Below are 22,506 nucleotides of genomic sequence, written 5' to 3'. Positions count from 1 at the left end.
CTTTTTCCAACTTGCCCACTGCCACAGACAGGAAACGAAGCCTCTCACTTTAAGAGCCTCTGAAATCCTGGGAGGTTTAGCTGGGGCTCTGTTTTCTAGGTTGAAAAAAGATCCATTTGCTTGGAACCAACGGTATTTTGCATTTCACGATTTGCTCCTGCTTGCCTCTTTCTGAGAAGGTTTTGGGGACTGTCCGTAGACTCGGGCCGTAGACTCCCTTGCCCTGTGAGAATGCTGTTTTACAGCGAGGTGTCCAGAGACCCAGGAAGGGTCAGTCACTCTGGACACACAGCTGCAGTTCTCAGGCTCCGCCAGACCAGAACTCAAGGGTCCTGACTTGAACTCCGGGGTCTAAAACAGGCTACACAGCAAGATGTGACAGTATAGTCCGTGTCAGCAAACCGGAGAACCGAGACCCCAGACCCCGCCTGGTGAATCTTCTGGATGCAATGAACCAAGGCTGGTGAACCAGTGGTGGGGCTAAGCTACTGTAGCACTTCATAGTCTGCCAAGTATTTTTGGGGAAATCATCTGATTTTTCTTTCCCCTACAGAGTATTTAAAACTACCCAGTAGGGGCACCTGGGTGGCACAGTCGGTTAAGCGTCCGACTTCAGCCAGGTCACGATCTCGCGGTCTGTGAGTTCGAGCCCCGCATCAGGCTCTGGGCTGATGGCTCGGAGCCTGGAGCCTGTTTCCGATTCTGTGTCTCCCTCTCTCTCTGCCCCTCCCCCGTTCATGCTCTGTCTCTCTCTGTCCCAAAAATAAATAAACATTGAAAAAAAAAATAAAAAAAAAAAACAAAACTACCCAGTAAATGGTGAGTGCATGTGGTGTCATTCTGATGGAGAAACCATCACCACTCTGGGTCACAGACTGTCAGAGCTGGAAGGGACTGATTTCAACCAGCTCATCGTAATAAAGAGAATGGACTTGCCCAGGGTTCTGGCTGCTGGCCAATAGGTAGCTCAGGGTCCAAACCTGTGAACTCTCTCTTGGTGAGGTCAGTCATATAAAGGAGGTATGCTTTCTCCCCTTCTTTAGAAGGGAAATCATGAAGCATCAAAGAGCCCCTGAGGATGCCCCTAGCAGATGTAGGAGTCCACTGGAAACACAGTTAGCTCATTGAGTGAAATTCATCAGCCAGGTCCCTGGGCTTAGTGACTCATGCCTCTGGCATCCCAAAGTGGGATGAACTTGGTCTAGACTGAGGCGCAGTTTTCTTCCACTCTCTGCTTGGGGAATTCCAGTATACTCCAGAGATGGCACGAGCCTGTGAGGGTCATCTCTAATGGTCTGTGATCTGTTCCCAACCTCCAGGAGCCAATGAGAATGCATGTTGTAGAGCCCAACCACGCCCTTCACAGCAGGGTGGGAAGAGATGAGGTGGGAAGGGGGGGCAGGTGTCCTCATCAGGTTCATTAGGTCAGTCATTTACCCCAGGGGTCACAAGACACAGACAGAGCGTTAACAGACATTTCACTTTGACCACACTCTACTCTTGGCCACTTTTGAATTTATGGACTCCAAACTGGGGAAGTCAAGGGAGGGCCTTCGGCGCTCACACTTTGATAGGGAAGAGTGAGAGCAGAAAGTCTGCTCTTGCTTTCAAGGTCAAGCTTGTGGGGGACCAGAGAAGAGGCAGGGAGAGAGCCAGAGCACCCAGCACATATACCAGCCAGCATCCCTTGTGTGTGTGTGTGTGTGTGTGTGTGTGTGTGTGTGTGAGAGAGAGAGAGAGAGAGAGAGAGAGGGAGAGCGAGCGAGAGAGAGAGACACCAGTGCACACAATGGTGTGCATTGCCAGCAGCCAGCTGTGGGCACCCCCATCATGGGCTGGGTGTATTTTCATAAATGCAGAGTTAACAAGGAATCTTAGAACTTGGCAATCACCTCATCCTGCTTCCTTCCCAGTGTAGGAATCTGGCTGCAACATTCCTGGCAGGAGGTCATCCCGTTCCTGCTGAATTACTCTAGTGACCAGGAGCTTGCTACTAACAGGGTAGCCCCATCCACTGTGGGTGGGGTAGTCTTAAGTGTTACAGAGTTTTCACCCTGAGCTGAAATCTACATCCCATCCATTACCTTCTTATCCATCTTGGTTCTGGGCTAGAAGAAAGCAACATCTTCTCCATGGTAACATTTCAAATATTTAAAGAGAGCCCACATGTGCCCCCTCCTCTCTTTTCTTGACACAGTATCTTCACTTCGTCATATGACATGGTTTCCAGATCCTGCTGGCCTGTCCCCTGGGTGACCTAGCTAAGAGATGCCCCCAGAACTGAACCCTGTACTTGGATCTTGATCCAAAACAACAGAGTTTAAGGGAAGAATTCCATCAGCGCATCAGTGTACGTTTACTTTTTTTTTTTTTTTTTTTTTTCTTTTTTACCAGCCATATCATAGCCTTGGCTTGTACTAAGCTTCAGTCAGCCAGTCCCCTTCAGGGATTTTAAAGATATAGTCAAGGCTTTCTAGTCACTCTCCCTGGCTTTCACTCTGTGGCTGATTTTTTCCCATGAACCTTGCTATAGGATCTTAAATTCATCCCGAATATATTACAGTTTGGGTCTTTTATCTCAACTTACTGAGGTTTTACTGAATCTCATTCAGTCATGTCATATTCCAGCAACTCCCCCCCACCCCGGTTTTGTGTCCCCTATAACTTTTATCAGTGCACATTTTAATCTCCATGCAAATTTCCGCTGTAGGAGAGGCAGGAGCAAGGCCCCAGAAAATACCGCTGTGTTCACGCTGATTAGCCCACAGTTCTCCCAGGCACCATTAGTCATCACATTGTGACCCCACCTAACTGCACATTCACCAGCCTACACTTCTTCCTCTCATCCACAAATGTTTAATAGGGGACATTTCTTTAGCCAAGAGGAATGATTCCATGACTTCAGCTACTGACACAGGCTATTACATGAGGTACTTCAGAGAAACTTCTCAGCATCCCACAAATACTCCCTGTAAGGTGGGCCGGGCAGCTCCCTACCCATCAGGCTAGCTCTGACAGTAAACATGAGCTTTAGCTACAAAGTCTTAGATGCAGTGGTAACTCTCAAAAGTTCTCCTCAGACATCTTGAGATGTGGGCCCTTTCATGACCGACGTTCAGCCAGTATCAAAAGGAAGAGGTTACAGGGGGCTGCTCATCAGTTGAAAGTTTCCTCAGTGTCTGTGGCTGGACAAGAAAGCTCCCAGTCTGGCTCGTGGTAACCAGCCTGATTGTACGACACCAAGAGGGAGGACTTCTAGGAAGATGGAAAGTGTGGAACGCTTCAAACCAGTCATTCCCCAGGTAGTCCTCTCTAGGTTACTATAAACTTATTTAGGGTCTAGGTTCCCTGCCTCGGAATGATCCTCGGGCTTTTTAAAGGCATGCATCTCGTCTTCTCAGGCTGTAAGGGCAGGAGGACAAGGGCCATGTTTTCTTTCCCTAAGGGTATGGCAGACCATGCTGTGTGTGCACCAGGCACCCAACGAATGTCCAAATAAAGGTAGGTGCTGAGCTTTTGTGATGGACTGTTAGCATTTCCAAAATAAAAAGTACTCCTTAATATATTTTGGGGGTTCACTTCTCTGCCTATTCTACCCAGTCAAGTTTCTGCTTTCTCTGCGAGCCAGTTTCAACAGACACTTCTCTGTTGGAGTGCCACTCATAGAGATCTTTTCCAGAATCGTTTTTTTCTAATGGCAGATGAGTCTTTTCATTCTCCAACACCAAACCCACTGACATTTTGGCTCACCTTCTTTTTATTCAAGCTATCAATGACTTTCTTATGCCCAGAAGCCCGGATCTTCATTTGGCAATCCAAATGTGTTATCCTGAGGTTCTTGACTAACCAGAAGCCCATTAAAGATGTTATAGGGGCCCCTGCGTGGCTCGGTTGGTTAAGCATCCAACTTCAGCTCAGGTCATGATCTCACGGCTCGTGAGTTCGAGCCCTGCGTCAGGCTCTGTGCTGACAGCTCAGAGCCTGGAGCCTGCTTCGGATTCTGTGTCTCCCTCTCTCTCTGCCCCTCCCCTGCTCACGCTCTGTCTCTGTCTCTCAAAAATGAATAAATGTTAAAAAAGATAAAACTAAAATAAAGATGTTATCAATAAAATAAAGATGTTATAAATAAGCTCATATATCTATTAAGCATCTATTAAGATGCTATGAAGGAATGATTTGCTTCTATGTGCTGCTTATCACTGTTTCCTTTGATGTTTTATCCTGGGAGATTCTTCACTTTGGGGGATCACAATCTTTGGTATGCATTCCTAGGAAGAAGAAAATTGGGGGGTTGGAGACACTGTCCCCATCAGGTTCCTGGCACTATTTCTACTGGATACAATGGTGAATTAGCTATATCCCTTCCCCCCAGGACACATTAGAAAGATGAGCTAGATATAAGTGGGTGCCAACGATTCCGTATGAGGTTACAAGGAGTGGAGAGGGAAGTGTGAAACTAGGCTGGATGAGGCCATCCTCCAAATCAGAGACTTCACAGCAAAGCGAAGTTGCCATTGGTAACTGGGACACTAAAGCACGTCTACTCCTCAACAATCGCTTCTGCTTCTCCCGGATAAAACAGCAGCATGTGAACAGGGTCACATCCTCCTCTGGTCTGATCCTGCCAGCTGAGAGAAAGCTGGAAATCCTTTTGCTATACCGCAGGCTTGGACGAGTTCCCAGTGGACTCAGTGTGTTCTAGGAACATATGAGAGAAGAGCAGGACGGGATGACTCATGAGAGGAAAATGTAAAGACCACAGTCTGGGTAGAACTTCCTCCGGAGCCCAAATAGGGCAATTTCAAGTTGCCTTTCTTCAGCGCGGGTCCTGGGGTCAGCTAGAGGCTAAAGCACAGGGAAGGATCCTCGGCCTGGATTCACGGCAGATCCCAGAGTGCCCTGCGGGTGACGTCCACCACGTCCCTGAGGAGGCTGCCCACTTCTCCCGCCCTCAGCCCCACACACCTTGCACGTAAGGACAGTGCCATAAACGTTTACTGATTTTGTTGTTTGGGTGGAGAACTTGTTGAAAAGCTAACTTTGAAATTTAGCCATAAGTGTAGGAGGGTCACAAGTCCTTTGCCATTTCCAAAGGCTGACTTGGGTCAGGCTGGCAACATCAGAATCATCTGAGAGAGCTTTAAAAACTAGTCTCCTCCCCTAGTGGGAGATTCTGATTCAGGAGGTCTGGGGTGAGGCCCCAGTATCTGCGTTTTAAAAGTGATTCTGACCCCCAGCTCAATTTGGAAACAACGGTCCTTTGGTAGTCAGCCTCCGAGGTGGCCCCCCCCATAGTCTCCACCTTCTGTATTCACACTCTTGCGTAATCTTCTCCCACACTGTGTACATTGATCTGTGTGACCAACAGGATATAGCAGAAATGATGGTATATTGCTCCCAAGATTACGTTATGAAAGGTTGTAGCTTCCACGTTTTCTCCCTTTCTCTCTTTCTGTTTTGAATCAATCACTTGCTCTGGAGAAGGGCAACCTCCACGTCTTAAGGATACTTAGGCAGCCTATAGAGAGGTTGTGTGCAGAGGATCAGAGGGTTCCAGCTGACAGCCAGAAAGAAACGAAAGCTGGCCAACAGCTGCCTGAGTCAGCTTGGGAGAGGTCACCCCAGCCCCTGGTGACCTCATGAGAGAATCTGATCAGAGTCAACCAGCTAAGCTGCTCATGGATTCCCAACCCTCAGAAACTAAGTGAGCTAACAGAGTCTGTTGTTTGAATCTGCAAAATTTGGAGGCGGGGGGGGGGGGGGTGTAATTTGTTATACGGCAACTGATAACTAGTACATTTTCTCAGTGCAAAGGGCAAGCTCCTGGGAAGAGCACAGAAGGGCTTTCATGTGCACCCTTTGTAGCTTCATTTCCCACTACTGTTGGGCAGTACTCACCTATTTATCCCCAGTTGACGCCTCAGCCCCTCTGTGCCCTTACCCAAGCCATTCTGGAATGTGTCTGGAATGCCCTTTCTCTACTGACGGTATCCCCTTCCCCAGAAACCCTCTCCTCAACTGCCCTGCACCAAACCAGGCTGGCTTGGGTCCCCTCTTTCATGCTCACACACTCCTCTTGGAATCAGTAGGCAAGAACGGAGTTTCATGGAAGAAGGAAAGTATTCACGTGAGGGGGTCATCAAGAGCATGAGACTTGCCTCTATGTGGTTGACCAACGAATTGTCAAACTTGAAGCCAGGAATCCTTTTGTCACTGCACACCACACCCACGTCTTCTGTGTGCTTGCAGTCGGTGACACCCCAGCCATTGGAGGAGCAAGCTGCGAGGGTGGCCTCTTTGCCAGTGCAGTAGATATTGTCCAACCAGATGGGCCCTGAAGGAAGCAGAGAAGAGAGAGACCAAGCACTGCGTCAAAGGAGGTTTGAGTCTTTGGGGGCACCAACGCCATACACAGGAAGAGAATTTTTCTCTCATTTTGGCAGTTATTGTGGTCATCCATCGATCTTTAGTATGTTTCATATATTGGGTATAGTTCTAGACCATCTGGATTCCCGTTCCAGAGTGGACAGCTGATGTGATCTGGGGATGTGGTAGACTGAATGTGATATGAACAGAAACCAAATTTGAGCCCAGAAGTCACGTGGCGTGGTAGAAAGAGCAGAGATGTTGGATACTAAGCTGGGTTTACTGCTGGCAGAGCCACTTAGCTATATGGCCTTGGTCAAAGCTCCTCTCGTCAGACACCTCAACTGCAGGGCTGTGTATACAGATTAGAGATAATACATGGTGCATACCTAGTTTATCATTGGCCCGTAGTTACTCAAGCATGGTAACAATAATGATGATGGTGATTTTAGTGATGCTGACTATGGCACAAGCCAGACTCACCTTCCATCCGCAGCGGAGGCTGAACTCTGACCCTTGGGGAAAATGTAAGCTATCCTGCAACTGAAGGTTTGGGGTTTTTCCAGCATTTTCATATGTATCACCTCCCCTGACTCTTGGGTGCCTCAAGGCATTATTAGTATTCCCACTGAACCCAGTGAGGTTCACCCCCGGAACCCAGAACCTGGTACAGCAAGTGCTCTTCTCACTTCCTGTTGTTTCCTAGCCAATGAATCCAAGATGGCCCGGCTAGACCAACCCACAGAGCTGCCTCCTCACGTTTCAGAAGTCAGGCGAACAATCTGCCTGGGGGGCCCTGTGGAATTCTGCTCACCTCCGTGTCTCTACCTGATCTGCGCTAAGTAGAGAATTCAGCATGCAAAGTACTAGAGGGTTGGTCACAATGAGACATCACCTCATACCCACTGGAATGGCTACTGCCAAAAGGACAGAAAATAGCAAGTGTCAGCAAAGTGGTGGAGAAGCTGGAACCCTCATGCACTAGTGGTTGGCAAAAATGTAAAATGGTGTGGCCACTGTGGAAAACAGTATGGCGGCTCCTCAAGAAATTAAAAATGGGAGGTACCGTCTTCCAGTTATAGAATGAGTAGGTCGTGGGGATGAAAGGCACAGCAGGGAATATAGTCAATGGTATTGTAATAGCACTATATGGTGACAGGTGGTAGCAGCTACATTCCTGGTGAGCATAGTGTAACGCAGAGACTTTTCCAGTCCCTATGTTGTACACCCCAAAACTAATGGAACATTGTGTGTCGGCCACACTTCAATAAATAAATAAATATTTTAAAAATAAAAATGGGATTGCCATGCGATCCAGCAATCCCCACTTCTGGGTATACACCCAAAAGAGCTGAAGGTGTCAAAGAGATAGTTGCACACCCACGTGCAATACAGCATTATTCACAATCGTCAAAAGCTGGAAGCAACTCAAGGGTCCATTGACAAATTGTGGTCTATATCCACACTGGGCTATTACTCAGCCTTAAAAAGGAAGGACATTCTAAGACAGGCTACAACATGGATGGACCTTCAGGACATTACGCTACGTGAAATAAGCCAGGCACAAAATGACAGAAGCTAGATGATTCCACTTAGATGAGGTCCTTAGAGGAGTCAAGTTCATAAAGACAGACAGTAGAATGGAGGTTGCCAGGGGCTGGGAGAGGGGAGAAGGAGGAGCGGTTGTTGAGTAAGGACTGAGTTTCAGTTCTGCAAGTTAAAAAAGCGTTCAGGAGATTGATTGTACAACAATATGAAGGTACTAACACTACTGAGTTGTACACTGAATTGTGATGAAGACGGCATATTTTTATGTGTATTTTATCACAATTAAAAATAATTTTTTTTAAAGTGCTAAAGGGTTTTCAAATAGTGATTTTCGTAAGTACCCCTACAAAATGAAAGGAAACAAAGTCAAATGTCTCCTTTTCCTCATGGCTTCAGGCAGGGCTCTATACTATAACGGAGCCAGATAACCTGGGCTCAAACTCTCTCTGCCTCGGGCTTGGGCACCACATAACTTGGCCATCTACTTAACCAAACCTGTTTCCCATTTCTAAAGTGGAAACAAGAATCCCCAACAAACAGGTCACCATGGAGATTTGATGAGATAATGTATGTGCCCAGTACGTGCCCAGCCCCCCTTGCCTTCCTCCTTCCAGTAAATCAGAAAAACAGGGAATCCCGTGGTTTCCACGAGGAAAGGAAAACACAGATAAAAACACTCCCATTATAGAGGCAAGAAAATTGAGGAGAATCTGAGGTTCTTCAAGGTCAGAGAGGATGCGGGGCCAGTCCCTGACTCCGGGGACCTTCTGAAATGTGTTCGCTGTGACGGATGGCTGGTCAGGGCCTGAACCAGAGCACCTCGGACACATTGTGGGGAACAACAAGCTTATTGAAAACATCTGGGCTGAGGTTTTCCAACTGGTTTCTCAATTTGGCCTTGCTTCCCAGCCGTCGAACTCCACAGAAACATATGCTCCCTGATCAGTTGCTGCTTCAGCAACAAACCAATGTTTGTCTTGCTAAGTATTAGCAACGGAAAAGACCGTCCGCGTTTGAAGTGGGGCCTCTTCTTTGGAAATTTGGTGGCAAAGCTGCTGAAGGGACAGAGATGGTGAAAGGGAGCAGGGCCCTTATTCCATCTGTGATAAGAGAAACCACCCCGGCTAAGGGGATGGGAAGCAGGACAGCGCAAAGCTAAAAGAACCATTGGGAACTGCAGAACAGGTGCTCTAGGACCTGCTTTACTTTTTGATAAGGAACATTTGAAATTAGCTCCCTGGGGTGCTAAGGGAACTAACTTCCCTCAAAGAGCTGACCCCAAGAGCTGCTTTCTTTTCTTTTCATTTTTGAGAGAGAGAGAGAGAGAGAGCAGGGGAGGGGCAGAGAAAAGGGGACAGAGATCTGAAGCGGGCTCTGCGCTGACAGCAGTGAGCCCGATGTAGGGCTCGAACTCACAAACTGTGAGATCATGACCTGAGCTGAAAGTCGGACGCTCAACTAACTGAGCCACCCAGGCATCCCAAAGAGCTACCCTTCACTGTCAATAATCCTACGCTTCACATGTTCTCACCAGTTATTTTTTCGTAGATTGTAGAAGTGTAAATTTCTACGTAGCCTAAGATAGTGTCACCAGGCATGATATCCTAATTTGGCCGATTCGATAACAGTATGTTTTCCTAACAGTACTTAACAGTTTGCTTAATTCCTATCAACTAGACAGTCCTGATCCCCAAGCAGCCAGCCCTGGTTCTGCCTGCCGGGATGAAGGGTGGTTCTGGGCCCAGTTCGGAGCTGCTAGAAAGAGGCCCTTGGATCACAGATGGGGCTCTAACTTTGGGCACAAAAGGCCAGCTGCTCTGGAAGCAAAACTTCATTTTACTCTGTCCATTCATTCACTCTAGGACATGCTCCTCCTGATGAAAGGGGAGGAGATGTAGAAACCAATTAACAGACCATTCGGAAGATAGAGATCACAAATGAAACTCTTTGAATGCCAGAGTATTCCCTGCTGCTTTCAGGGCAATTGCTCAAGTTAGAACCTCTGCTCCCCACCCCTCTCCCCACTGTGGTCATCTGCTGGCTTTGTCACTCGGATTTGAACAACGGGGTGGGGGCAGGGGCAGTGGAGCGATCAGATCTGATCTCAGGTTTGGAGACTGAAGCAAAGGTCACTGTGACACCCAACTGGAGGGTGGGAAATAGAGCAGCTGTCCCCTCTAGAACCCTCTGAAAGGGTCCATGAGTTCCCTGAGCTCAAAGACACTTTAGGGGAAAAGACCTGTTGACAGTCCAGGCTGGAAAACCTGGGAGGGCCTGGATGCTCTCCTGGGGCTTTGTTACTACTGCCTGCACATCAGGAGCAGGTGACAGGGATGGCCTCGTAAGTGCTCAGCCACGGGTTCCCAATTCACCGACAGAGCTGACTTGCAGGCTAAACTCCTTCCATGGGAGCACACCCCTGGGCGCTGGTCACATCCTCTGATCTCTATGCCAATGACTGCTTGTCAGCTCTTTTTAGTATTCTTCTAAATCAAAATGAATCAATCAGCTAATATTTACCGAGTGCCTACCATGTACCCAGTGCTGAGAATCCAAAACTGATGCTGAAGATATTCAAAGATCTTTATATTCAGGGGCGCCTGGGTGGCTCAGTCGGTTAAGCGTCCGACTTCGGCTCAGGTCATGATCTCACGGTTTGTGAGTTCGAGCCCCATGTCGGGCTCTGTGCTGACAGCTCGGAGCCTGAAGCCTGATTTGGATTCTGTGTCTCCCTCTCTTTCTGCCTCTCCCCAGCTTGTACTCTCTCTCTCTCTCTCCCTCTCTCTCTTATGATGTAAAAATCAAGTGCCACTTTACACAGACAACATAATCCCCAAGGCTGGGAGACATGACAGATTACAATTTTTTTTTTTTAACATTTGTTTCTCCCTTTCTTTTTGATATTTCTCCTTTCCTGAGCCTGCTGGTTTCAATATCCACACAGATGACCCTTCCAGGACTCTTTGGCATCTTGTGACTAAAGCTTCTCTCCCCACTGCCTTTCCTCCGCCCTACATCAGCCACTCTCCCACGGTCGCAGCCTAGACCCTGTCATCACCAACAATGGCACCCCTCCCCAATGTCCATTTCAACCCTTCTGCTGTGCTTCCGCATCCCTACCCATCCCCAAAGATGTTTCTAGCACCGTCCTTCTTGTATTGCAGTCTCTACCCTGACCCATTACAGCCTTCCACACAAGTCCCCCAAGTAGTACCGTTCTATTCACCCAGCCCGGATTCCAGGCACCATGGTTTTAACTGCTCCTTCACACATTCCCTCTGCTCTCTTTAACTCTTTTCCCTTCGTCCCCCTTGGATGGCGAAGTCTGAGCCAGGTTAACCCACCTCCTGGCAACCCCATGCCTACTTCTGGTCAGGTGAACTTGGGATGGGAAAAAAAACCACATCCATCTAATCTGATGACAGGTAAACCTTAAGTCTGGGTAGAAATACAATAAAGTTGTCACTGAAAAAACCCCACAGCCCTGAAAAGTATTTGTTATAAAAGACCTAGGCTTAAGAGCCTGGGATTGAAAACACAAACCTGACGTTACCTCTGGATTACTCGGCCAGCAGAATACATGGCAATGTACAAGTACGGAGACATGTACAAAGGTTTGAAAAGAAGACAGCATTTGCCAACTCGTCTTTGCTACTTTAATCTCGGCACCGCTAGGGAACCCGGAGGTAGCTTCAAGAACAGTTTACTCTAAGTGTGGTCTCTTGGTCTGGTTATTTCCACAGAACATACTCAATTGCATGGAGGTAAGATACATATGAGATGGGTTTCCTTTTTCCTGTCATTGCTAGAGTAACAGAAAGCAAGGGTTGAAAGGGATTATCATAATGATCTATTTCCATGACTACCAAACATGGATATATATACAACCACTTGGGAGGCTTCCAAAAGTTAGAGTCCTAGACTCTAGCCCGGACCTTAACTGAGAATATTATGGGTTAGCTCCCCAGCTCCGTGGACCCAGCTCAGGGTTCTGGACTCCAACACCTGCTCTCCCTCAAAGCTTTTACCAAAACATCTTTTTTTCCCCCCCCAAAATATTTTGATTTGATCTTGACAAGGGAAGAAAGGGTAGGCCAACCAAAGCGAAAAACCCAAAGCAACTCTGTTCCTATCACGGACAAGCCCAGAACAGCGTATTAGTGTTAACAACGGGAATGCTATGTGAGCCGCATGGTGGGGAGAGGCAGGGAATGCGAGCCTATAGGTGGCCTTTGTGAGAAAAAGCAAAAGGCACCCCTGCAAGGGGGCGACTGGGAGAAAGGCGCCACCTCCCCTGGCTGATGCGGCCCCGGGGCAGGGCACACAGAGCCCTGGGTACAGCCTGATATCAGCCCTCACCTAGGGTCACCAACTGGTCTGCTTTGGCCAAGGGGAGGCATTTCCTGGATGGCAGGCTTCATGTGCTAAAACCAGGAAAGTCCAAAGCAGGCTGATTGGTCACTGCCCTTTCCCAGCACCTGTCTGCTCCCATTTTCCCGCGCAGACGTAGGAGGCTATCCAGCCGAAGTATCACCAGGAATTCACACTTGACAGCAATTGCAGCCTCCTTTACCAGGTTAACTCTGCAAAAGGGGACCGTTCCTGGGCTTTCCAGGGACACCAGCACTCAGTTCCAAAGCATAGAGCCTTTACCTTCCCCTTTGCCGTAGGAGGAGCTGGCGGTCCAGGACTTGGCCTCCACATATCCCAACTCCCGGCAGACGACGTGGGCCGCGTGGATGGAGAAGTCGTCGTCACACACGGTGCCCCACTGGCCATTGTAGTACACCTCCACCCGCCCCTCGCTGTGCTTCCTCTTCTGGCCTGCCAGGCGTAGCTGGATCTTGGCGACGTCCGAGGGCACCTGAGGCCGGTGGTACTCGGGGGCCGGCTGCTGGAAGTACTCAGGGTAGTGTGGCCAGTTCTCGTATTGCGCCAGGCTCAGGGACAGGAGCAGCGAGAGCACGGCCAGACAGCTGGCAAGGCGCCAGACTCCGCGCCTCTCCATCCCTGTCCTCTGGCTGGAGGACCTGACTGAGGGGGTGCTGGGTGGTGAGGGGCGGCAGGCAGAAGAGTCCTGGAAGACAGGGAGGAATGCAGGTTATAGGGATCTACAGAATGTCCGGCGAGTTCCTTACTCCTTTGCTTAGTGTTTGAAGCTCTTGACATTCTGGACCCCTGTCTTCTCCCACCTTACACTTCAGCCGACAGGTCTGTGAATTCTCACCTGTTCTGCCCATCTACCATTCCATATCGTTGAAATGTGTGTGTGTGTGTGTGTGAGTGTGTGTGTGCGTGCGTGTGTGTGTGTGTGTGTGTGTGTGTGTGTGTGTTTTCAGTAGGGTTCCTGGCAGGAACCAGAGCACATTCAAACTTAATTTGAGCAGAGTTTTAAAAAAAGACCATCTCAGACACGAGCTCTGAGCAGAGCTCAGAGGAACAAACAAAAGATAACATAGTGCTCTGGGCTGGCAATAGAGGCAAGACCCTTCCGGCTCCAGCTTGAGGGGTTGGGGAGGGAGTGACAGGACCAGAGAGCATGGCCAAGCCGAGCGGGTCGCCTGTTTGGAGCTGTGGCTTCAGTGAAGGGTCTTAGAGCCAAACCACAGCAACAGGAGCAGGAAGAATAAATGCCTGACCTCACTCTCTTCTGTCTTCGGCTCTCTTTCCAGTGTCTCCTATTGGGCAAGCTCACCCTGCAGGATGAGGCCAAGCCCCGGGGGGGGGGGGAGCAGGGGGTGCAGTCTGTATGGGTTGGTCTCCTGGGGCAGAGGGGATGGTGGGGAGAGAGGACAGCAGTAGACAGGGCAATCAGAGGGCATCCAGCACACTCTTCCTCTTTCTCCCCACCTCTGTACAGCTCATTCCCCAGGGCCCAGACCAGTTCCCGCCTCCTTTATGCAACATCCCTACTGAAGCGGCCTCTGTGGCTCTCTCCTTCCAAGCTGGGCTCATTATCTAGACATTCTTCTCAACCTTTCCAGACACTTCCATGTCCCTAGGTAGGTTACAAACTTCTCGAGGGCAGGAATTGTAGCTCGTTCTTCTTTGGTTCCTCCAGAGTAAACATTACAGGTTCATGGACACGTTTATTGCATGAGAGGGTGATCTGGTTCCAGGGACTGAGCCACTGGTGAGGCATGGCGCTTAAGAGCACTGCGTGGGGGGGAGGGGCCCTGGGTGTGTCTTCCGGGTGTCCCTGTGTGCTATGTCCTCCCTCCTTCGGGACGTTAGCTCAGCTGGACGGAAATGGCCTCTTCCAGGTACAGAGAACACCAGGAGAAACACCAGCATAACATGGGCTGTTCTCTCTGCACACCCATCTGAGCCTCCCTATGGCTCTGCTCTCAGGCTCCGGGCCTTCAGACACACCGGCACGCTGCCCACCCACACCTCAGATCTCATTACAGCTCATACTCTGGACTGCAGTCCGGCGAGGCTGCTGAGCGAGGGGGTCAGGAGCAAAGCCTCCTTAAACAGCTCTCACGCAGGGTCTGTCCTTAGCTGAGCTATGGTTTCTGCAAGCAGAAGCCTCAGGCAGCAGTCCTGATGCCAGTGACGTCCTGGTGACAGGTCCGTCCTTTTGCATGGTTTCTCTCCCTGAGGGGTGCTGGGGGGCCGAGTCTAGTCTGCTCTTAGCACAGAGGGGAGGCAGACAGGAGAGGGCTGAGCGGCCCGTGATCAGGTGAGGGAAGACTGGACAGCAGAGGAGTGGGGAGCACAGACTCTAGAGCCAGACGACTTGCATTTGAATCCTCACTCTGACACCTACCAGCTGTGCAGCCTCGGGCAAATACTTAACTTCTCTGTGCCTCTCTGTGCTTCCTACCTATAAAATGGGGATAATACTATGTAGCTCACAGAAATGTTACAGAGATTGAATGAGTGGCACATACTGTAAGTGCGGCAGGAGCATTTGCTAAATAAAAAATGTAAATTCTCACAATTGTGGTCACCGTAGCCCAGTGGAGCCTACCTCTAAGAATCCTACAGGGAGGGCTATAGCAAGAGATAACCACTTAGATCATGTGTCTCAGTGCTCCCATAATTCAGAGAAAGGAATCACTAGCTTAAAAGGACTGCAGGTATGTTTCACAGGAGAGGAAGTAGTCTTGGAATATGGGGCCCCAGAAGGAAAACCAGGACTAGTACGTGGAAGCCAGAAGTATAATACTTTCTATTTTAATCAGGTACAGAGGGTTAGGCTAATTGTGTTCAGTTCATGGCACGTCACCATCAAGGAAGGACCAGATAACTGCCCAGGGCTGCCCAGGGGGGATGATCTAACTTGGAGAGGCAGCTCCACGTCTGCCGGGAGGGCCAGGCAGTGCCCAGTGCCCTGTAGCGGGTGCGGGGCCACTGTTAGGGAGACAAGCTAGTTCGGGTTGCACTGGAGATCCATCCATTCGTCATCATCCTGTGAGTCACAAACAAGGTCGGAAAGTCGCAGGGGTTCCTGCAGTGGCCCCCTTCAGACCACAGCCAGCAACGTGGCTCTGAAGGGAAGCATCCTCGCCTCCTGTGCCCCGGCCACGCTTCGTTCCCATTGTTGCACAATTGCATCCACAAGCTCGACTGAGCCTCGCTACAACCGTGGGGCGTGGTGAAGGAGGCAGGGATTATGATTCTATTACGAGGGAGAAAATCAAGAACCAGGGAGGACTGAGGACTTTATCGGAGTTGCCCCTTCGGGCAGGCAAAGCCAGAACTAGCCACTCCCGAGCTACCAAGACATCAACGATCCACCAGCACATGTAAGAAATGCCCAAATTCTGCCTGCCCCGTAGAAGCCGCACATAGCAGCTACAATTGGCACATAGCTACACTCTTGGCTTCAGTTCCAACTACCCCTCTCTCCCTGCCCTCGCTCCAGACTTTCACATGTCACCAGTCCGATCACAGCAGCCTATACTTGGTTTAAGTTTTACACATCACTGTGTCCCCATCCTCTCTCGCTCCCCTTCCCTCCAAAGAGTGTGTGTCACAGCCCCTTCCATTCTTCAAGGGAACCTTCCCAGATGCCCCTGTGGGGGCCAAGGGCAGGCCACTCCAAGATGGGCCACTTTAGCATGAAGATTATTTTCGAGTTCAAAGCAATCAAAACCTAGCAGATTCAGGAAAAGCTCTTTCCCTCCCCTTTAACTGCCTAAAAAATATTTAGATGGAGAAACTGCTCCAGGAAGAGAGCTGTCACCATAGAGAACTACATTATGATGTGAACCAGGTGTGGTAGACAGCGAGGAACCTAGCAAGGCCTGTTTGATCAAAGTCCTGTGTGTCCCATTGTTTCCGAGTTGGCCTGAGTGCTCCCCCCACCCCCGCCCCCTCCGCCCCGCCCCTGCAAACATTGTTTACCAAACATTTACTCTTTATCATCTTCCCGTGAACTGCATTCTTCCCTTTGAAGTCCCAGACCCCTACCCCCTTCCTTTACTTCATGAAGACAAATGAACCTCCTTTTGCCTGTCCTTGGAATTTCCATGTCTGTGTAGATTCCCCATATGTATGAAATTAAATTTGATTTTCTCCTGTTAATCTGTCAGGTGCCAATGTGTCAGGTGCCCAGCTAGAAGGGCCCTAAAGGGCGCAGGAAATTCTTCTTCTAATCAGAATGAATGTGTCCTCTGATTTCCTTTAAAATAGTATTTTGCTTGTGCTTTACACAATTAACCTTCCCAGGGTTAGTTAATTCCTTACAGGTGCACTTTTCCCAGGCAAACCAACCAATCCAGAGCCACGCCCCCCCCCCCAACTACCTCCTTACCCAAATCTCATACGATCTTAGGATCACCTCTGGGGCATTATCCCCCTGCCCTAATCACCCCACTCCCAGGTACCAGACAACTAGAGACAGCTCCTAATGCCCCAGAGTGAGCCGATATTATTCAATCGGCTGGTCCTCAAGTTGCTTAGCCTGCTTCTTTAGCCTCATCCATTCCTTCCTGGGGCAGTCACAGCCCTCAGTTTCCCCTCACTCCCTCTGCCTTTGACCGACCCTGGTGCTTCTGCATGTGGTCCCCCGTGGTGTGCCTTGTTTCCTGTTTCTAGGAATCAATGAGTATAAACTTCTTCCTTCAAACCACCTGTGTGTCCTAACATACCTGATTCAAATGGGGGTAAACCCCATGATTATCCTCAGGAGGAAAATGATGCACAGAGAAGTTTGGCAAGTCACCCAAGGTTGCACTGATGGTACAATGTGCAAGCCAGGCTCTGAATATGGGCAACAGACTGACCCAGGCTATGCCCTCCCCCCACCAGGCTTTACTACCTCTAGCAGCCCACCCCAGTCCAGGATTTGCCTGTCTCCCCTACCCCCCACCACCAGGCTCCCCCTCACAGGAGAGCTTCAGGTGCCCCTAGATCATCTATTCATGTCTCAGAAAGAAATGAAAAGAATATGTGGCCCTGAAATTTTTAAAAAGAAATCTTACTCTCTGGATGTGTATAGCTATAAACTGTTCCACCCAGCTTCTTGGATTCTCCAATCTGTGGGAATGGCCAGCGTTCAACTCCTAAATCTTTCCTAGAAAAGTGCTCCTGAATTTTTTTGCTTCTTCTGTGGGGCCTTCTGCTTCTTACTCTGGGGGATTGTAAAGAATTAGACCCAGATGCTTCTCTCCTCTTTTAGAAATAACTTTTATGCTTTTTTTCTTCCTTATTATAAATGTTATACAAGCTAATGATAAAAATCTGGGTAACGCAAACAAGTAAAAGGAAGAAAATAATTCACAATATCACTGTCAGAGGTAATCATTATCAACATGGGGGTATATATCCCTCCAGTCTTTTTTTCTGTACATACATATATCCTTTCAAAACACGGGGATAGGGGCGCCTGGGTGGCGCAGTCGGTTAAGCGTCCGACTTCAGCCAGGTCACGATCTCGCGGTCCGGGAGTTCGAGCCCGGCGTCGGGCTCTGGGCTGATGGCTCAGAGCCTGGAGCCTGTTTCCGATTCTGTGTCTCCCTCTCTCTCTGCCCCTCCCCCGTTCATGCTCTGTCTCACTCTGTCCCAAAAATAAATAAACGTTGAAAAAAAAAAAAAAAAACACGGGGATAATTTTCTACATGCTTATCTGCAAACTGCTTTTCACATTTAACAGTATGTTGCGAATATTATGCCACCTTGACTATTCTTTTACAAGATTGTTTTTATTAATACATGATAAAATTGGATCATCTCATCACAGAATTTTTTACTGCTATAAATACTATTGACATGAATATCCTTGGAGCTAAAACTTTGCACAATCTTGGGATCAACTCCAAAAAGTAAAACCGCTGGGTCAAAGAGCTGGTAAAAAGTCAATACTTTTGCAAAACTAGAAGACCATCCGGCAAGACTGTCAATTTACACATCGGCCAGTAGTATGTAGATTTCCCCACAAATTCAAAATTCTAGCTAAGGCCATGTTTTCAAACTTTTCTGTATCTGAGAAGCTGGAAAGGGTATTTTGTTTTAACTAGCGTTTTTGGTACTAGTGAGGTTGAGCCCCCCACTCCTTGCTATTGGCCACCTGCATTCCTTCCTTCCTTCCTTCCTTCCTTCCTTCCTTCCTTCCTTCCTTCCTTCTTCCTTCCTTCCTTCCTTCCTTTCCCTTCCTTCCTTCCTCCCTCCCTTCCTTCCTCCCTCCCTTCCTTCCTTCCTCCCTCCCTCCCTTCCTTCCTTCTTCCCTCCCTCCCTTCTGAAATTATCTCTTCATGCTTTCTCTCCTGAATGTTCCTTTCCATGATTGCTTTGTAAAATCCACTTTTCTCCCTGGCATCCAAACAACCCTCAGGAGGGAAAAACTACCAGGTGGAAACCAACGTCCAAAGCAAAGCTTGGGTGGGTGGAGAGCAAAATGCCCTGTGGTCGCTCCTCACCGCTGCTTCACTGCCACCCAGTTCAGGCCTCGCCTGCTCTACCCAAGAGCCCTGCACTTGAGCTTGGGTTCAGCCCCTCCTCGGCCTGAGGCCCCGGCTGCCTGGAGCAAGGTGGCCTGCAGGGAAACTGTCCAGGGTGGTCCCACTGTTTCTGAAAGGCTGCGCTGTCCAGAGACGCTGATGACCCAGGGAGACCCGAGCCCCGCCCTGCAGGGCCAGAAAGGGGGAGGTTCCAGACCCAGCTGCGGGGGGCGGGGCCCGGGGCCCGGGGCGGTGGTGCTCAGTGCCCCAGCGCCGGGGCGGGCGGTCCTCCCGGCCCATCAGGGACCCGGGGCGCTGAAGTCCTTGGGTAAGCCCCAGGGGGCTCGGGGCGCGCGGGAGTTCGGGGGACCAGAGTCCCCGAGGCGGGGTGGGGGGGGGCCGGGCGCTGACCCGGCGGCCTGGGCTTCCGGGCCCCGTTGCCTCCCTCGGGCCTTTTCAGGAACCAGGCCGGGTGAGGACGGATTGGGCAGGGCAGTGCCAGGCTCCGTGGGAGCAGGTGTCCCCTTTCTGCTCGCGCCCGCGTGGGTGATCTGGCACTCGACCCGGCCCCCAGGCTTAGCGCGGTCCCTGGCATACGTTAGTCCCTTATTTTACAAGATTTGGATAAGGACAGGGTACAGCTGGCTCAGGGTAGACCCATCCTCATTCCTGGAAGGTGGGGTGGGGGTGGGGGGCGGTGCAGAAGAGGCCAGGCAAACCGCAGGCCTCGCAGACGGTGGGTAAGTGTGGCAGTTTTACTTGTAAACAACAGGCCTGCCATGGGGCAGACGTTCTGAGGTTACAGCTGGGTTGGCACAGTGGGAGTGCTGGATTACCCCTAGCAAACCATTTCCCCTTCTTCAGTGTTCCTCTCTGTAAAATACATACATCGTTCGGACCTGTGAGAAAATATATTCAGCCAATGAAAACAGGGGCAAAGCAGAGGAAAACTGGATTAGGTCATCCTCACTTTTCCCTGGGAGGTGGGAGCCCCATCGTGGCCCAAGCTGCCTTCCCCAGTCCTGGCTTTCTCCTATAAAGCGACTGCTCTCATCTGCTGTAGGTGCCTTGTGTGAATTTTCTGCTGCGAGAATAGAGGGGAGGGGTGACCGACAGCGGCCAAACCTCAAACAAGAAAGACTCCCTCAACTTTCTGCCATTACCGTAAATAATGTCTTGTATTGCATACATGCTCCTTCCAGAAAGGATCATTAGAGCAGGGGAAAATGTCATTTTTTTAACTGAACAATTGCAGGGTTTGGGACTGAACTTTGGTACAGTAAAGCTCCCTCTGTGGATTTATCCTCTCAGAGGAGGTGACGATAAGTTAGGGTGCAGAAAAACACCCCGTCCCTTCTGTTCTTGCAAGAATGGAGGGACAGTCTGTATGGCCTCCTAGTTCCTGTGCCCTACCTCCTTATTCGGCTCCTTTCAGTTCATAGAATCTGTATAAATGAAAAGTACTATCATACTTACTGAGTATTTAACTGAGCACCTATTTATTTTTTTAAATATAATTTATTGTCAAGTTGGCTAATATACAGTGCATACAGTGTGCTCTTGGTTTGGGGGGTAGATTCCCGTGATTCATAGCTTGCATATAACACCCAGTGTTGAGCACCCATTCTGTAGCCAGTATGGAGCTAGCTGCTGTGGGAGAGACCTAAGAAAAGGAAGGTGCTCACATTCTTGTGGGATTGGTCCTATCTCCCCATCTAGAATGTAAATTCTGTTCTCATTTTTCTCCCATTGTCTCTTGGGCTGGTCCCATCTCTCTGGAATGGGAGAATTATAAGAAGAGAATTTACCCAAGTTTTAAATAGTTGGGCCCAGACTATGGGAGCATTAAGACTTACGGGTTTAGGGGGGCACCTGGGGTGGCTCAGTTGGTTAAGCATCCGACTTTCAGCTCAGGTCATGATCTCACAGTTCACGGGTTGGAGCCCCGCGCTGGGCCCTGTGCTGATAGCTCTGAGCCCGGAGCCTGCTTCGGATTTTGTGTCTCCTTCTCTCTCTACCCCTCATGCTCTTTCTCTCTCTCAAAGATAAACATTAAAAAAAGAGTTATGGATGTATGGATACAAGAGGTCTGTGTGAGTTCGAACAAAATCAGAGAAGGTTTTTGCCAGAAAGGACCATGCAGGGCCATTTGAAAGGGGAAGGCCATGTCGGGGGTCACCCGGCTAAGGGAGCAAGCGCAATGGATAATTTGTATCTCCTGGTTCCCAAATCCAGGACTCCTCCCACTTCAGTACAAAGGTCAGGAGAGGCCAGGGGAGGAGGAAGGCCTTGAGCAGGGCTGGGAACGTGGAGTAGTCTGGACTAGAGCATATGATGTGACTAGAGCAATAGGTGTGGAAATAAGCAATCTGTGCAGGGACAGAAAGAGGTGGCTTCCGAACACAGTTTTTAGAAGGGGGCTGGAAAAGGATGGATGGGCAGATCTTCAGAGTAGGAGGGGAATTCAGAGTCAGCAAGTAAGGTTATTTCCATAATCAAAAGTGGAAATTCAGGCTCTAAAAGCAAAGCGTCCCCAAATCAATAGCGCTCGGAGGTGGTGAAGGCAGGGTTTGGACCTTTGTGTTCTGATTCCAAGATACTCAACTGGACCTTCCGGGGAACCAGTGGTGCCAATAGATACGAGAGGAGGGGCCGCCTGGAGGCAAGAGGACCTACACAGTGGAAGATGAGGGAGTCAAAGGTCCCCTCCCAGCCACTTTACTTGAATAGCGTTTTGACCTATGATCCTAGCATAAAGCTTGTTTTTAAATCACCACAGACAGGCATGTCAAGCATCAGATGGCCATCCGATCAGATCAGCGGATGTGGCTGGAGCAGCCGTGGCACGGAGTAGATGTGCACACGGAGGGGTCGTGGAACACGTGTTTGGGGTGGGCTCAGGAGCAGAGCATCAGTTGGTGATAGTGAGAGATCCAGGGAGGAAGCACCACTTCAGCAGCAGAATCAGGATCCGGGTTCAGAGAGGGAGGGATTAGCCCCCAGAAAGACTGACCAGAGCAAGGTAAGGGACACAGTTCAACCCATACCAACTGTCTTCTCACCTAGGCCATTTGGGACCTCAGTGGATTCATACAATCTTAGAACCAGAAAGTTCTTAAGATTATTCATCCAGTGCCCAGGATGGCAAACGCCCAGCAGGCACGCCGCCCTTCTCCCGCCCTGCCCTGTGGCAGTCATCACAAACCCGTGCCAGCACTCTTGCCTCTTATGTCTTGCTCCCAGACACCCTAGATAGCCACCATTAGCTGGTTGAATCTGACATGCAAATCGACATCTGCTTGCCTTCCCTGTCCCAGCCCACCCTCTTCATGGCACAGATGAGGGACTGGAGGCTAGGGGTGGCAGGGACTCAGGTTACAGAAGAGACTGAGAACCTGAGGTCTTGTCATGGTCCCTGGCTGCATCCTGGGGTCCAGCAGGATGCTTCCAGATCCTCTGCAAGCTGACCTCAGCCAAGAACTTAGAGCCTGACTGAAAAACCAAGAACTTAGAGCCTGACCAAGAACCAAGTTCTTAGAGCCAAAATTTAGAGTCTGGGACAGACAAAGTCATCTCAGATAGATAGAATTAGACACCAAGGCACCCAATTGGCCAAGACACCCAAGGTCAAGAAAAGGCTCTGCCAACTACTAACCATGGACCATGGGCCAATCCATTAAACTCTTGGTCTTCATTTCTTTTA

The 22,506-nt window shown here is 49.7% G+C and overlaps 1 protein-coding gene across 1 annotated transcript in view; it reads right to left on the bottom strand.

Moving 5' to 3' along the window:
• Nucleotides 1–22,506, bottom strand: part of LOXL2 (lysyl oxidase like 2) — a 94,935-nt gene that overhangs the window by 51,858 nt on the left and 20,571 nt on the right. Inside the window, exons 2-3 of the mRNA XM_045457099.1 lie at nucleotides 12,568–12,991; nucleotides 6,159–6,334 (exon numbers count right to left, since the gene is read on the bottom strand). Coding sequence (XP_045313055.1) covers nucleotides 6,159–6,334; nucleotides 12,568–12,922 — 531 coding nt within the window. The 5' untranslated portion in view covers nucleotides 12,923–12,991. The remainder of the gene's footprint in view (nucleotides 1–6,158; nucleotides 6,335–12,567; nucleotides 12,992–22,506) is intronic.

Source organism: Leopardus geoffroyi, chromosome B1 (assembly GCF_018350155.1).
Source record: "Leopardus geoffroyi isolate Oge1 chromosome B1, O.geoffroyi_Oge1_pat1.0, whole genome shotgun sequence".
Taxonomy (NCBI): Eukaryota; Metazoa; Chordata; class Mammalia; order Carnivora; family Felidae; genus Leopardus; species Leopardus geoffroyi.
Note: the sequence above shows the minus strand (reverse complement) of the source record. Positions and strands in the feature narration are given on the sequence as shown.